The sequence below is a fragment of the Schistocerca serialis genome, chromosome 4 (assembly GCF_023864345.2).
Source record: "Schistocerca serialis cubense isolate TAMUIC-IGC-003099 chromosome 4, iqSchSeri2.2, whole genome shotgun sequence".
NCBI lineage: Eukaryota > Metazoa > Arthropoda > Insecta > Orthoptera > Acrididae > Schistocerca > Schistocerca serialis.
In genome coordinates, this window is record NC_064641.1 from 34,086,150 (window position 1) to 34,104,077 (window position 17,928).

The window sequence follows — 17,928 nt, forward strand, 5'->3', positions numbered from 1 at the left end:
GGACTAATTTCATCTCTTCTTGAGTTTGAGTGACTGTCACTAATTGTGCTTTAATATCGGTTTTCAGATTTATCTGCTCTTCAGTAACTGAAGCTAATTTCGCGATAATGTCGGTTTTCAAAGTATTCATGCTCTCGGTTATCATCTGCATCTGTCTCATAATAATTACCAATGGATCTAATCCCTGCTGCGAACTTGCTGTTACACCTCCAGCCGTGTCTACAGGGCATTCTGTTGCGCTATCTGTAGCCATCGGTCCTACAACACTTCTTACTGCTTCATTATCATCAGTGCTGACAGCTGAAGGCTGATGCATGCTGCTTTGCTCTGCTTGACTCATCCTAAACATTGCCTTAGTTAAAACCATATAAATGTTCTTCTATCACTATATATAACTCCCTTCTACTGTCACTATATGTAACTCCCTTCACACAAGAGTACTTCTGTGTCTACTTTCTTAATGTACATATACAGATAAATGCAGCTGGGACAGGTCAATCAAAACACTTCCTATATGTAACATGAACACAATTAATCAATGTTCAAATATCAAATAACACTAAACAGAAAAGCGTATACTTCAACTGTACTAGCAAGCTTTAATAATAAAAATATAGATCTGGCCTTTTCTCTGTGCCCAGCGTGCTGTCTTTCGGCTTTATTTGTAGATCCAATTATATCAACTGCGAGTCTTTCCTCTCTTTTTCCAAGCGTCAGTTAGGTTAGCTCGTCGTAGTTGACATGAAACACAGAACAAAATTATTTTAGCAACGTCCAAAAACGTGTCCTGTCACGGATTGGCCATTTTAACATTTTTAAATGTTTGGATAATAAGTTGCCATCTCTTCATCTAAGAATAGATGATGAATGCAGCTAGCTGCTAACTCTGTGTAATGTCTTGTCTGTATAGATGTGTATCTGTTGCCTTTAAGATCCCTTCACCTTCACACATAAATCTATACAGTAAAGTAAGGGCCTCCCATTTCTTGGCTGATCCGTGATGACAGGCGAAAAGTTAGACTAATGGAGGATTATTAGTATTACCTCTATTTTCATTCGCTCTCTCTCTTGTACGGTTTTTAATATAATTTCATTACGTGAAATCAGCCAAATAGAATCTTTGGTGAAGTCCTTCGTCTTGGTAATCAGCGGCTGGCTTGCTGTAAGAGATATTTACATTTATTATTACTGTTAAACACTGCATTCAGTTGGGAGAATCAATCGTTTGGACAATTTGTTCCTTTCACGAAAGATTGCAAATTCCAGATGTGTACGAAGCCTTTTTGGACGATTTAACACAGACTCAGTGATTGCAGGCTCTCTTCGACACAGCTGAAACTTCCCCACTAATTACAGGGCCAACGTGATCATCAAATGATTCAGAAAAAACTCATTCGTTCATTCACTCCAGAACAAAAAAGTCACAAACATTATTTATGAAGGAAATTGTGTATTAAATCCATCTCCATTACATGTCCAGATCTCCGGTGATTCCACGTCTTAATTATTTTCCGTTTACAGTCTCTTTCTCTTCAAACAAACCGCTAGTGGCACAATTGTTAATTGGCTCGCTTTAGCGAGAAGAAAAGCAGAATATGTATCTCTCAGAAACACGTCAATCCCTCAACAGATACTCCAGAAGCTGTCCTAGTTACCACTCTAACAACCATGGAGAATGCAAATATGCATCTCTGTTATTTCAAAGAATAAACGCACTAGAAAATACTTTGGCGTCGACGAGCTGTCGCCGCATATATTACAAGAAAATTAGATCAGATAACTTTTCCAAAGTGAATGAATGTGGTTGGTTTGATTGAAAATGATTAATTGGTGCATGGTAGAGGGTATGTGCTGTGGGGACATTACAAAGTCCAACCTACTATACTCAGATTCAGGAATGATTGCAGTTAGCACAATTCAATACGTGGACGGTGATTGCTTGTTGCCTGTTCCAAATTATGGTAGTGGTAAGGGCATAAATGTGCCCTGCGCTCGAGGAAAGTGTGAGTCCTGCAAATTATGTCTCTCACTTGTTTATACAGGACTTATTGCTTACCACCATGCTCAGCAGTGGCAACTCGCAACAAATGGAATAAAAATTCACTAAACAACTCATTATGATCATGTTTCATGCTCACATTGTGTGAAACGTCCATTGCAAAGTGGTAAGAACACTACTGAAAGCTCGTGGCTGTCTGATAATGAGTGATGTAGATGTACAGTACAAGGCTAAACTTGACTGCCATTTATTGTGACGTTAACTATACCAACAATACCTCGACTTTGACAACTGTCGCCCATTCCATACTGGGCAGTCTTTTCCATACAGGCTAACCACCTGTGGTCATCGAATCTGCAGTGGGAAGCAGTCCCCCTCCAAATATGCCAAGAGTCTCACTGAGGCCTTAACAGACGTAAATTAACTTCCTAATCTTGTCTAGAAACATACCTTGCATACACAGGTCACTTACCATACACCACATACCCATTGTCCAACCACAAAGGAGCACTCATCTCATGACTCAGTACCACCCAGGATTGGAGGAACTGAACCTCATTCTCTGACAGGATCTCAACTACCTCTCATTGTGCACTGAAATGAGAAATAACATCCCACTATCCTCCACACTTCTTCCACAGTGGTATTAAGCAACCCACCTAACCTGTGCAGTAGAGCTAGACGAAAGATGTGTCCCATACTACCTACTCCAGTCCTGCCACAGGAATCTCCTACCCCATCTAAGCTGCAACCACTGTGCTGTATCCTGTGTGAGGATGATGAATAACAAGCTGTCTGTCCATTTAAATCTCCACTGCAAAACTGTCAGACACCAGGACCATCTAGTTGCTGAGCATTCTGCCCAACACATGTGCTTCACTTTGATGACTGCTTCACAACCTGTGCCATCTAGTTTCATCCCACCCACACCAGGTTTTCTGAAATGTGCAGATGACACCCTCTGCAACATATACTTCATTCCCGTAACCTCCCCCCCCCCCCCCTCTGCGGCCTCAGTTTCACTAGTGCCTGCCCTCCACCTGTGTAGCTCCTCCCCTGCTCCCACTCCAGTACTATGCACATATACTATCCTCTCAACACATGACCAAAATCCTTTCCCCCTTCTCTGTGCCTCATCACTTAACCCCAGTACGCACTCCAGCTAGGTCACAGCTAACCTAAGGTGAAGTTACAGTCGGAAATGATAGTGAGCGAGCGTGTGTGTGTGTGTGTGTGTGTGTGTGTGTGTGTGTGTGTGTGTGTGTGTGTGTGTGTGTGTGTTGTGCTTTTGTGAGTATGTTTTTCCTACTTCTGATAAAGGTCCCGCCAGAACTCTGCTAACTACTGTGGTGAGTAAACATATCATTTCCGTATTGTTATTAATCCCCGAAGTTTCAAAAGAAACTCGACTCTAATAGAGAGATAAATGCATGTTAAAAGGTCTGGAGATCCTAGTGAAAAAGAATAAAAGAGAAAGTTTTACTCCCATTTGTAATAAGTCACAGATGTCATCACCAGACTGCTGAGGTGACGCAGTATTGAAACAGTATATAAACCAGCAAGGAAGGTGCATGAATATTTGAACATTGGGAAGGATGTGTATCTACTAGATGCCATAGCAATAGCACATAAAATCCCTTGCATATGCAGCTAAATGTAAATAGGTACTAAATATAGTGTTGACACCGATTGAGGAGGACAATAGTAACTTCAATCCAGGAAACATGGATAAATTGGCATTATAAGATTCTGCACTGGGACAGGAGTAGTAGTGTCAAATTTGGTCTTGAGGCAATGTGGTTTTATTCAAATCCAATCATTACTATACTAGGATGTGCAGAGAAGTCATAGAAATTAAAAACATAAAAATAACTTCAATGGAAAAGAAATATGTTTGAAATTGAGGAATAAAGGAGACCAATCACCCAAAGGCAGAAGCTCTACATCATTGATAAGACACAAACAAAAGGTACAGAGCTTTGCTATCTTTCAGATGGAACTTCCCTTTTTCAACCTTGTAGGAGAAACATGCACATGCACATGCGTGCACACACATGCACACCCTGCCTCTGTACATTGTGCTCAGTTGATTGCCAGCTGTTTCCTGGTCCACAGTGAGAGTGCTGGGGTGAGGTTATGGCGAGGGTGGGGTCGGGTGAGGGATGGAGAGAAGTGGGAGGCAGGGGGAGGGTTGGGATGTTCCCTCTAGAACATTCCTAGCTTCCCAAAATGCCAAACGCCTGGTCTGGTTCAGATTTTTGATGACATCTTTATAATGCACCTTATCCTCTTTCCTCCACGACCTCAACACCTGTTCTAACATTCACTGCATGTGGTCTTCCCCACACATTTTGCCACCTTACTCCTCTCAGATGGCTCCATCCATACCTCGGTCCACATCAGACCCACCAAACAGTACCTGCACAGACGTGTTATATACCAGCTCTGCTGCAACCACTGCACAGCATTTTACTTTGGTATGACAACCAACCAGCTATCAACTAGAGCCACCTACTAGGGCCACTGCCAAACTGTTACCAAAAACATGGTGGACCACCCAGAGACACAACACGCAGTAGAGTACAACATGAGAGATTTCAGTGACTGCTTCACAACCAGTCTTCTGGATCCTCCCCACCAGCAGCAGCTGTTCTGAGCTGTGCAGAGGGGAGCTATCCTTACAGCATGACTCCCGTAACCTCCCTGGCTTAAACCTAACGTAACTCACTGCCCCCCCATCCCACCCCCACACACCTCCTTTCCAATATTGTGTGCATACACACTGTCCCCTGCCCCAGTACCTCACCCAGTTCTTGTCAGCTAGTTGTGTGTGTCTATCTCATGCCTTAGTCTGTGAAATCATGTGCCCAGCTGTCTGCGCGCGCGCGCACGATTCTCCTACACGCTTGAAAAAGGAAGTTCATTCTGAAAGCTAGCAAAGCTCTGTAGCTTTTGTTTGTGTAGCTATCGCCGACACAGCGCTTCTGAGTAGTCTTCTTTATTTCTAAGTAATTTTAAATTAAATTATGTTTTAGTCTTTATATCTAAATAAAACACTGCATCCTTAGTCAGTAATATGTTGTCATAAACAATGTGTTGCATGGGTACATTCTTGAGCAATTTGAACTTACTTTAAGTTGAAAATTGCTATGTGAGTCTTTATAGTCTGATGATGCCTCTTATCATCAAGAGATGGATAGTTAGGCACAGAAATATGGCATGGATTAGTGCCTATGCCTACTAAACAAAAATCACAAAGAATGCGAATACTGGTCATAAAAGCTTGCATAGGATGTTGGCAATACATGTTAGTATCACACTTGACAAACTGGTCAGATTCTAATGTGCATCTGCTGACAAAACAGGTCTAACATCTTAGTCGTCACTTTTTAGTATGCATGTCATTTCCAAAACTTTTCATTGCCTGTCACAGTTCAGTGTTCTTTTAACAGACAAGTATCATGTGCAGGACAGCAACTCACCTTTTGTTTGTACCTCCAGTCACTTTTTTCAGCACTCAACATGAAAGCAGTTTCTGATAACATCGTTTGTCTAGAATTTTATGTTTAAAGTAGTGTCCACATCAATACCTGTGACTCGGGTAGTACACTGAACAAAATTGCAAAGAATACTGTATGCATTTTAGTTGAAATTTAAGACAAAGAATTAAATCAGTTTGAATTTTAAAATAGCTTTATAAAGGTGAGATTTGAATTAGCAATTCAGATTTGAATTAGCAATTCATATGCTTACATTGGACAAAAACGTTAATTAGGAATGGGTTTCTGATATGAAAAGTTTAAAAATGACAGATTCATTCTTACTTTTACTGGCAGCCTATTAAATTCAGAATTACAGTAGAGCATTTATGACGTACTTGTTTAACAGCCATTGCAATTTTTTATTTGGCTAACCTTGGACACTTACTCACTGTGCAGTGCGTTGTGAATGAATTCTAGGTACTGACTTCCCATTTTTGAAGCAGATTAGTCTTCTGCTTGTTATATTTATCTTAAGTTTGTGTTGTGACAACAGCAGTTATATTCGTGCATGTGTCATATGTAATGAAAAAAGCATAATCAATTTGACATCTCCTGTCAATAGCACTCATTACATCATGAGAAAAAGGGCTAATTTTGTTCCACAAGAATGATATTGTCTGAACTGTGGTGGCTATTTGTCAAGAAATATTTTTCTTGTAGATAATTCATAATGTTCGAACACAGTAGATGTTACAAAATCCTACTGCAAATCGATGTTAGAGTAATCCGCTGGATTACAGACCCATATCAGTTTTCCTTTCTTGAGTGTTGGTGTGACTTGTGCAACTTTCCAGCCTTTAAATACAGATCTTTCGACTAGCAACTGGTTGTACATGATAACTAAGTATGGAGCTATTGTATCAGCAGACTCTGATGGGAACTTTTAACTGATGTAAAATCTGGATTGGAGGTGTTGCCTTTATTAAGTGACCAAGGTGCTTTGCTACACTGAGGATATTTGCATCTAAGTTGCTCATCTTGATTCTGGAATATTTACTTCATCCTCTTTGGTGAAGGCATTTTGGAAAACCATGTTCGCTAATTGTGCTTCAGTGGCTCTTAATTGGGTGTATGTTGATCACAGATGCCAGTGAATGTTGTGGAATATGCTCTCGCACTGGCCACAAGGTTGGTAAAGAGATCATTTGGTAGGGTATTCCATTCCTCCACCAACACAGTTGACAAACTGCTCCACCAACGCAGTTGACAAACTGCTCCACCAACACAGTTGACAAACTGCTGGATGGTCGTTGATGCATGCGAACGTGTTGAAATAAGTTTCCCCCAATGCATCCTACACATGCTCGATGGGATTTAAGTTGGGAATCGGGCAGGCCAGTCCATTCGCCAAATATCCTCTCAAAGAGCTGCTCCACCTGTACCGTTCGATGCATTTGTGCATTGTCATCAATAAAATGATGTCGGGTCCAGTTGCATCCCAGAAAAGGTGCACATGGGGAAGGAGAATAGTGAGTGTACAGTGTTCAAAGATATGCAATGGTGCATAGCATAGGGGCCAAACCAGCAAGGAGTTGTCACGTGCTTTGATTGGATGAGAGAGGAGATTGCCTAGTCATTTTGAATGTACCCTCATGTGGAAAGAGAAGGGAACATGTAATGCACCCAGGAACATTGTCAAACATGATAGTTTTGGGGGTCTAGGTGTCATAGTGTGGGAAGGCTTAATGTTGCATAGGCGTGGTGTCATCCAGACCTTCGAACAAGGCACTTTCATTGGTCGTTGTGACACTGTACTCCTTCCCCGTGTGCCCCCCCCCCCCCCTTCAATATATAGGGCACAGCAATTTTTTCCTTCACAGCAGCAGTATTAACATTATTAAGTTTCTATTTACACATGGAAACAGGAAAATATCGCTTTTTACACTGACAAACAAAAATTGAATTTTTACGAATTTTTTGCTCGGCAAAAAATCAACCACAAACCATTTAAGGTCACAAATACTGCCTGAATGTTTTGTGGTTGATTTTTCAACCACAATCTTTAGACTCATATATTTAACTCATATATTAATAAAATGTCATGTCTTGAAGTAGGTAAACAATTTTATTCCTGGGTTTGACATTAAAACAAAAACTTTGAACAAAATCTACCTTTCAAAATTATTTTGATGACTAAGCAAAGTGCATCCAGTAACACTCAGCCATTTCATACTGTGAAATGGTGCAAAGCATTACTTGTAAAGTGCTACCTTGCAGGAACTTCTTTTCGGTTTGGCTCGGGTACTGCACATTGCGCACTTCCTTGAAGTACCTTTCATAGACATGTGTGCTGCAGTAGTGGAAGACAAGCTGACCTTGGAAGTGATGTGTGATTTATTCTTACTAATAAGGACTCTTGGGTGTGATACAGTTGCCATCCTTGATTTGAAACAAGAACTACCTATTAGATCATTCATCAGTATGCTCTGGATTGTTAAATATAACTGCTGTTTGCTGTGCATGGCTAGTTTGCTGGTTTCTTTGTGCAGAACATAGGCATTCACTATTGCTGCATCTATAAACTAACAAAAAATTTTCATTCATCCCTGTCTGGACTTCTCTGCTACATTGTAGAATGCGTGATGCTGGTCAAATCTGTCTACACCACCCATATAGCAGTTGTAAATCAGTAATGGCTCGAGGGCAAGGGATCATTTGCTTCCTCCCTTTCTTGTCACGACGTGTAACAAATGTTTTCTCTGTAGGACTGTGCATACTGCTTGCAACAATTACTGATTTAGTACCCTGTCTTTCCATTTTGTTACACATCTCCTGAGATTGGTTGAAAGACTTCCCTTTGGGATATACCTCCTCGAAGATAAAATCGTTCCAAACTCGAAAATACCTTTCTGCAACAATTTAGATAGGAGACGGAAGCTGGAGAAAAAAAAGATCGTAAAACAAACAGTATCCATGATGTTGGAATGATGATGAAAGTGACAATACAACTTTTTCACCCAATGGTGTATCATGTTCATAAGTCTTTCCTTCATAAATCTGAATGTTCAACACGTATCCTGTTACAGAGCAGCATAAAGCAAAAACTTTGTAGCCATGCTTTATTAGTTTGAGTGGCATGTACTGGTTGAGAGAGGTCCTGCCTTTGAATGCTACCATATTTTCATCTACTGAAAGGAATCTATGTGGACTGAATGATGCTCTGAAAACTTCATTCACATGATTCAAAAGTGGTCTTACTTTATAAAGTTTGTCACAGCCTGGAGTGCCTTTACTGGCCATCTTTTCACTGTCATTCAGATGCAAATAACAAACAATTTTTGGAAATTTTCATTGACATTACATTTGCAATTCTTGGTACATGAAAGTTTTGGTCAGTTGACCAATACTGGCGGATGCTCAGAAGAGAGTGGAATCCCATTATAATTAGTATACCAATAAAGGTTTTCAGCTCCTCTAAGTTCAGACTAAGAATTGCTCTTCTCTGAATAGCATACATGTTGGACTGAGCAACTATGAAATTGGAAAAAGTTTCAGGGGGGGAAAAACGGTGAAAATATCTCAGATGGGGAACTTAAATTTACTGGAACATTTGGCCCAAAATATTCACTATAAACACTGCCACTGAATTTTCTTGGTTCACTTCCACATTTAGTGAACTGATAGTGCCCCTGTGTTACTGCTGTGCCATCAGTCTCTGAGTCACTATCTGAATGAGTTGCAGAACTTGTCAAGGAATGTGGAGGGTGAGTAATAACTACAGGTTCTTCATGTTCATCACAGATACTGTCATTGAAGTCTAATTCCACAGGATGAACTGTATCAGGGAGGCACTGGCTGGCCCTGGGTTCAGGATGAATCTGTGAATCTTCTGCATTTGTCTCACCCCCCCATACTCAGAATCATCTGAAGAAACATCAGAACATGAATCTTCAAGAATGTGCAGTATCTCTGCTTCATTCAGTCTTTGTCTAGCCATTTCACTACAAAAGAAATTACGCTGATGTACCCATTATTGACCACAAAAGAAAATAATAACCATAAAAAACATTGAATGCTCTTATAGTACATAGTACAGACAGCTACGATAGATATTTAGTAAATAAGAATTACTTCAAAGCAAATCATCTTGACGCCAAGCAGAAGAAAATGTAGGATGTCCAACTCTGTACTGCAGCATGCCAAATGTGCATACAACCTGAAAATAACATCTCAGCAGAAAAGTTACTGGCTGTATGTCAAGTTCTGTGTTGTTCTTTCAACATTTCACTTATCAATAAGCATGTATGAAAATGACTACACATTCCTGGGTCACAGTTTACAAAAGCAGACAGCCCTGTATTTCGGCAGAATAGCTTGCTCAACAGTGTAATTGCAGATCGTTTATTTGAAGATTAATAACTTTAGATTTCAAGGCACTATTGATGCTTTTCCAAAGATAGCACTTCAGAGGATGACTACAATGGGTAAAATGCATGTAACAATAATAATATGCTTGCCTCTAAAGTAACAAAGGTGATAAATGCCTCTGATGTGGTTGGCAGCATTATGTGGTTGATTTTTCAACCACAAGCAAATGTGCCCCTGCCATCTGTTGAGAACTTAGTGAACTGCATTGTGGCTATTTTTCCAACCACAAAACGTTCTCACTGATGTGCTGGAACCATAAGGTTTAAATCACAACGTAAATCAGTGAGAAAATGTGCCCTACGTGACTTCGAAAAATCGCCACAAACCTATAAAGGGCTAAATCCCATTAGGCATGTGTAAGATGCATTTGGGAGTCAATCTGCATAATATACTCGTGCACCAACGATCATCCAGCAGTTGTCAATTGTGCTGGTGGAGGAATGGAATGCCATACCACAATAGCTCCTTACTAACTTCATAGCCAGTATGAGCGCACATTGCAGAGCACCCTATTGAGAAATATGTCTTTTGTAATGTTCAGGGAACCATCATAAATTGCGGTGGCTGCAGTGTAATTATTGTCTCTGAATAAAAGTGTCATTTCTTCCACTTACCTTCTATACTGTACAGTACTGTGGCAGTGGTTAAAGTTTTACTGAGCTGAGGTACCTGAGAGAGACAAATTAAGCAAAAGTTATTTTCAATACTAATGTAGTTTGGAGGTGAATTATTTTCATTTTGAAGTTTTAGTGGCAGATTTCTGTATGCAGAAGAAAAGTTGCAGCTGACACAGTGAAGACGTTCTTATATGGTGCATAGCAGTTTTCTTCTTCAAATTGACTTGTCAGCAGTATAATGACTAGCATTGTTGCTGAATTCCTGATAAGGAAAGCTCACTGAATAGTGAAGGATACATTGGCAGAGGTGTTGATGACTCACTATAGAGGTTTTCATGCAGACACACAAACTAGTAACGAACAGTTGGAAGGCTATAATAGTGATTACTAGTGATGAAACCTTGCTTCATCATTGCAAGTCATAAAAGAACCCTTATACTCAATTATTACGTCTGTATTACTTTGAAAAGCTTTCAGTGTAAAGTCCCTCCTGCATAGGAAACTTGCCATTGCATATCACAAACAAGTGCTTGCTTAACTCATCTGAGAAAAGTCCATAAAGCTTTATCCATTTGTCGGGTTCCTACAATATGAAAATCGACAGACTTACATTGCTGCCTGTTGTTGGTCCACAGTTAACCAGAAACAACACTGAATGTGCCATACCCTTACACAAAGCTTTGTGCAAGTTTTTTCTTTCATTTGAAGAATCTGCTTCATAAAGGTAGTGCTGTCAGGGGCAAAGCTGGAAAACAAGTGTGGTGCAGAAAGTTGTACCCAAGTACTTGTACACTCATTGGATGTAATAAGTGAACTTCCATCTTACTTCTTGCTTGATAAGTTTCTGTGTACGGCTTCCAGCATATTGCTGATTTGCTGATGAGAACACATTTGTCTCTCTCTCTCTCTCTCTCTCTCTCTCTCTCTCTCTCTCTCACACACACACACACACACACACACACACACACACACACACACACACACACACACAGAGAGAGAGAGAGAGAGAGAGAGAGAGAGAGAGAGAGAGAGAGAGAGAGAGAGAGAGAGAGAGAGTGAGTGAGTTTATGAATTGCCTCTTTCATTGTTAGATTTGTTAATTTTCTGCCTCCCTCCTTTTCCAGTCTCTTCACATCAGTATGGGTCACATCTTATCCTACCTCCGTAATTACTTTTATCCTTGCTATACTTGTTATTTTCTTGTGCTTATTTATATTGCCCCTGCCCCCTTCCCCCCTGAATAACGTGCACACACATCAATCACAAGACATACAGTGTTCGGTCTGGCAAAATCTTCCTGTAGTGGCACCTCTTTTTTTCTTTAAGTGTAGTAGGCGTGTTTTGGTTGCAGTCTATTGCTTCATTAACATTTATCATTATAAATTGTGCATAACTTTAGAGTCATTATTTTCACAATGTGTAAACTGAGTGGTTAGATATTTTATTAATCTAAAATAGTTTGTTTCCATAATATTTAAACCTTCCATAAGCTTGCATTATGTACTAAGCTTTCTAAAAACACCTGTCCCCCATTTCTGCTTGTAAAATATTATTCTTCTTCCATTGTAAATTCCTTCAGAAATTAGTATGTTTTTATAGTCATGGTTTGTTTACCTGTCAAGTTACTAATGTAATGTATATCTAAAAACAAAGGTGATGTAACTTACCAAACGAAAGTGTTGGTATTTTGATAGACACACAAATAAACACAAACACACACAAAATTCAAGCTTTCGCAACCCACGGTTGCTTCATCAGGAAAGAGGGAAGGAGAGGGAAAGACGAAAGGATGTGGGCTTTAAGGGAGAGGGTAAGGAGTCATTCCAATCCCGGGAGCGGAAAGACATACTTTAGGGGGGAAAAAAGGACAGGTATACACTTGCGCACGCGCACACTAACACATATCCATCTGCACATATACAGACACAAGCAGACATTTGTAAAGGCAAAGTGTTTGGGCAGAGATGTCAGTCGAGGCGGAAGTACAGAGGCAAAGATGTTGTTGTTGACAGGTGAGGTATGAGCGGCGGCAATTTGAAATTAGCGGAGATTGAGGCCTGGTGGGTAACGGGAAGAGAGGATATACTGAAGGGCAAGTTCCCATCTCCGGAGTTGTGATAGGTTGGGAAGTATCCAGATAACCCGGATGGTGTAACAATGTGCCAAGATGTGCTGGCCGTGCACCAAGGCATGTTTAGCCACAGAGGGATCCTCATTACCAACAAACACTGTCTGCCTGTGTCCGTTCATGCGAATGGACAGCTTGTTGCTGGTCATTCCCACATAGAAAGCTTCACAGTGTAGGCAGGTCAGTTGGTAAATCACGTGGGTGCTTTCACACGTGGCTCTGCCTTTGATCGTGTACACCTTCCGGGTTACAGGACTGGAGTAGGTGGTGGAGGGAGGGTGCATGGGACAGGTTTTACACCGGGGGCGATTACAAGGGTAGGAGCCAGAGGGTAGGGAAGGTGGTTTGGGGATTTCATAGGGATGAACCAAGAGGTTACGAAGGTTAGGTGGACGGCGGAAAGACACTCTTGGTGGAGTGGGGAGGATTTCATGAAGGATGGATCTCATTTCAGGGCAGAATTTGAGCAAGTCATATCCCTACTGGAGAGCCACATTCAGAGTCTGATCCAATCCCGGAAAGCGCGTGAGTGTATACCTGTCCTTTTTTCCCCCTAAGGTAAGTCTTTCTGCTCCCGGGATTGGAGTGACTCCTTACCCTCTCCCTTAAAACCCACATCCTTTCGTCTTTCCCTCTCCTTCCCTCTTTCCTGATGAAGCAACCGTTGGTTGCGAAAGCTTGAATTTTGTGTGTGCGTTTGTGTTTATTTGTGTGTGTATCAACATGCCAACGCTTTCGCTTGGTAAGTTACATCATCTTTGTTTTTAGATATATTTTTCCCACGTGGAATATTTCCCTCTATTATATTTACTAATGTAATGATTTATATAAATGTAATGTGTATGTGTAATTTTCAGTGTTATTTAATGTGCATTATTTCTTAATGTAGTGTTGTGTATTGCAGACATTGCAATTTTTTTGTTTGTGATAATTTGATTACTTTAAAATGCCCATATACATCCATTTCTTTATACTCATTTGCAAATTGTGATATTCAGAGTAGTGTAATGAGCTGCCCGGATTTCGTAGGATAGTTCTTCCAGCTCCAGCCGATCTGAAGTGGGCCAAACAAGATGTGTGCAGCGCGATAGTGACTGTAGTGGGACCCATTCACAGGATGGCTCTTGCCCACCCATGCCTCCAGCTCCTGCTTCAGCCCCCCCTGTGGTATCTTTACTCAAACTGCAGCAACAGCACCATCACCACAATCATCACCATCAGCAACAACAACAACAACAACAGCAGCAGCAGCAGCCACAACCAGTAGTGCCTCTTCAGACATGTGATGATAGTAGTTTAGGCCCACAGTTTCGACAGTTACCAACCCCTTCAGCACATGTGATGTATGGAACACCTGTCTTCTTTAACCATCCTCACCACCATCAGCAACAACGTACACAGCCAGCCCCACCTGTACCCTATAGGCAACCCCGTATGCGCCGCCCCCAGTATCGTCGAGAACCTCCGTCACTACCATCTACACCAATACGCCCAAACAGTGTTGCAGCAGGAGCTGGGCCACCTGGACCCCGGTATGGGTTTCCAGCTGGTAGGCGTGGGCCAGGTGCAAGTTCATCTGCACATCGCCGGGCTCAGTCCCCACCCTCTGCTCATACTCCACCACCCTTGCCATATTCACCTCTCATTCGTTCCCGGGCTCCCTTCCCTCAGCCTGTTCCTACCCCTTCAAACCAGTTCCAGGGTGCGCCTCCTCGTCCAGCGACAACATACTTCCAGTCAACTACGTCAGCATCTGGCACTGATGGTCCACGCCGCTACGGGCCTCGCAAGTCTGGTCCGAATAATGGTGGACGTTATGCCGGGGGAGGAGGTGGTCCAAAACCAGCAGCAACGGTGGCGGGAGCAGCCACAGCTCGTTTACCTGCTCCAGCAAATTCATCAAGCCCTGATGATAGAGCTGGAGGTGATGGTCCAGCAGTTGTATCATTACCACCCTCGTGCACTGCTGTCAGGGCTTCGTCACCTTGTGAATCTGAGACAACTGTAATTACAGCTGCTGCAGCTGTGGCAGCTGACTCAACTCATGAAGTCTGCCGTGAACTACAAGCTCTTACAGTCTAGGATATAAATATTAGTTGCCTTTTCTGTGAACAATTTCTAATATAGGATCCTGTCGTGGATAATATAGATTAGTATATAGCTTAAGGAATAAGATTACTGGGGATATTGCTATAAAGTCATACAAGGTGAATTTGCTGAAGCTCAGTGAATTAACATCACTGAGCTGCTGTGCTCTTCAGCACTATGAGCAACCAGTAAAAGTGATATTGTACAGCAAGGCACATGAATTAGCATATTAGTTTTGATAATTGTGTGTTTGTTTGATAAGTTTACTTATGTATGTATTTCTCTGGGTGATTGTTGTTTAGTAGTATGTTTGGAAAATTTCAAAGAGAAGAGAACTTTATTTGAAACAAACAAGTGATAGCAAAATTGTTCATTCTGTTATATTTGTGAGCCTGTGTGTGGTGTGTGTTGGTGGCCAGAACTGTGTTCAGCTGGATAGTGCCAGCAAAAATGAATATATGTAGTTAATATTCAAGATATAATAATATATTATATTAATGTAAATGTATATGTATATACATAATTGTACGTATGTATATATGTAGAATGTAAAGGCATTGTGTGTACATGTGGAAGTAGATTTATATTTAAATTATAAGAGGATATACAAACAGTTTAATTAAAATAGCTTTTTTAAAATAAAATATGTTGCCTGAATGTGTTTAACTTGCAATAGAAATTTGCAAGTTAATCTTCTGGAAAGTGAAACATATTGTATGCCAAACAATTTTTGTTGAGTAATGTTATCTGGCCTTGAGATGTTGTCCCTATAGTTTCCCAAGCTCACTGTAATATACAAGACATAAGTCACATACAGACAATAGTGACATGCAAGACACCACGTATTCTGCTAAGTCGTTTTTCTTTTGAAAATATGTGCTTCCACTGGGAAACTACATTCGAAGACTGGAAAACAATAACCAATTACATTAGAGTCCAAAACATTAAACTAATATTTTCGCTAATATCCGTTTAAAAATGAAAGCAGAGTAACAGAACAATTATCAGTGTTACGTTATTATGTGATTTATCGACTGACATTGGGTCTAAGACAGTGTTAGTGTATCATAAAGATTTGTTTATAATGTGAGAAGTGTAGAGATTGTACTCAGAATCTTGAGGAACTGCGTTGTTGAAACTAGTAAGAGCTTGTGTGTCAAATGCTAATAGTCTTGTATTTGTCTCGGTGGCAGCATGTGAACACAAAGCAGTTTTGAGTTGCACAGTGAGAGAAATGTGAAAAATATTTTAGTGTAATTTTGGTTTATGTTGAGCTGCCCTTGCGTATAGAGACTGGTGTGCAGATAATTTGCTCATGACTGAAAGCATGTGTTCTGTGTTCGCAGATTTTTCCCTTTCTTTAAGGAGAAAACATCCAGCATTGCTCAAATGTCATTGCCAAATTATTCTTTATATTTATTATATTTGCATATTTCAAGATAATATTCAGCAGGTTCTGGAAGTTCCTATTGATATACTGTTGAAATTAACAAATTCGTTTACGGCATCTGCACATTTTGTGCCTCCAGCCTAATACTAAGTCTTAGGTGAAGTTTAAATGAATAATCGTTATTTCCTTCACAGTACTGCTGTCCTCAGTTTTAACTACAATTATTCAGTTTCCCCAGTTCTGACTCAGTTTTAGCATGATTTTAATTGGCACTAACACTAATGGCAATTAAGTTAGTTGGCTATTAACAGTGCACCTGTGACAGACTTACTGAAATGGAAAAAAAGCAAAGCAAACTGTAAAAAATTAAATTGTTTTATAAAAATGATTTTATTACTGTTGTGTAAGAATACTTCTAACATCTAAATATTTTATGTGATGGACAGTGGTAGACTGGTGCCAAAAGTTTAATAGTAATGTATGTAGGTGCCAAAAGTTTCAGAGAAAAGTGTGCAGCATTGTGCTTCTGCAATATGACATCCAATTTACACATTAAGCTTTTGTATTAGAAATATTTGGCTCCTCACATTACTTTTCGGCCTAAATTATTATGATGGGACAGAAATTCTCAGGATTATTTTAATGATACCTAGTCATGCAATATTGCCATTGTTGTGCTGACAATAATGATGTGTGTTCTGATACACATTATAAGAACTTGATCAGGGCTGAGGTGATCATAGAGACAGCACTGTTGAAATTTTAACTTTGTTTTTCATCTTATTCCCTACCAAAATAGTGTTTCACTACCCACATTAAGCTTGTGAGGCTATTGCCTCTTAATAACTGTACATTATTAAAGTTAAACCACTACTATGATCTTCTCAGCCCTATCTTACCTTAAGTAAGGCTGTGAGTATCCTATAAAAGAAGAAATAACTAGATGGATTAAAACTAGTGCCTTTTGTATGTTATGAAAAGCCTAAATGCTAAGACAGAGTTAATGTTAAGGTTAACTTATTTAAAATCTGAACTGCAAAGTGTGAGTGAATCAACATGTTTTTGTCATTGTGTATGTGTGAGTATTGTCATTACGAGTACCTGTGTAAAGTATATTGTGTGTGTCCTGAAATGTCGTCATTGATGTTACTATGTATAGTAGAATAAATAAAATTTTGTGATGTAAAAAGTCAAATCTGTGAAGCCCATGACAGAAAAATTTTTGAGCCAGCTCCCCAGCCTTCCAGTAATGGTGCTGTTGTTAGGTGTGTGGAATTTGGCTAAGAAAAGAGCTTAAATCATTTATGAAGATTGTTGAAAATTTCATCTGTGAAAGTATACAACAAATGGATATTAATGAAAGTGATAAACCTAACTAGTGCCTGTGAGTCACTAAGCATATTGGAGCAATTTAGTAGTACCTTACGATAATTGTCGCAAAATGTTCAGCTGAATGTATTGAGTATAAAATGCCATTTCTGTGTCATTTATAGTACAAATGTGTGCAATAAATTCATGCTCTTTGCATAGTAAAAACATAGAGCACAATAAAAGAGCTCATATGCAGACATTGTCATGGTACTAAATTGTCTGTGATTGTTTATTTATTTTTTTAAGCATACCTCCAGTTGTACCTCAAAATTTGAGATGTTAAATTACAGTTGCAAGTAATGTAGCAGCTGATTGATCAGAATGTGTAATACTTGTTTCTGTAAGAAATAAAACTAATTTTTTTCATTGTACTATATGTAAAATATATGGTTATTTATATGTGTAAACTGATGGTAAAATAAAGC

General features: G+C 39.9%; 1 protein-coding gene across 5 annotated transcripts in view; it reads left to right on the top strand.

Moving 5' to 3' along the window:
* The window catches only part of LOC126473785 (atrophin-1), a 192,923-nt gene extending 174,995 nt beyond the window's left edge, over positions 1-17,928 (top strand). For all 5 annotated transcript variants that reach the window (XM_050101057.1, XM_050101056.1, XM_050101058.1 and 2 more), the window contains one exon: positions 13,684-17,928. In XM_050101057.1, the coding sequence (XP_049957014.1) occupies positions 13,684-14,736 (1,053 nt within the window). In that variant the 3' untranslated portion in view covers positions 14,737-17,928. The remainder of the gene's footprint in view (positions 1-13,683) is intronic.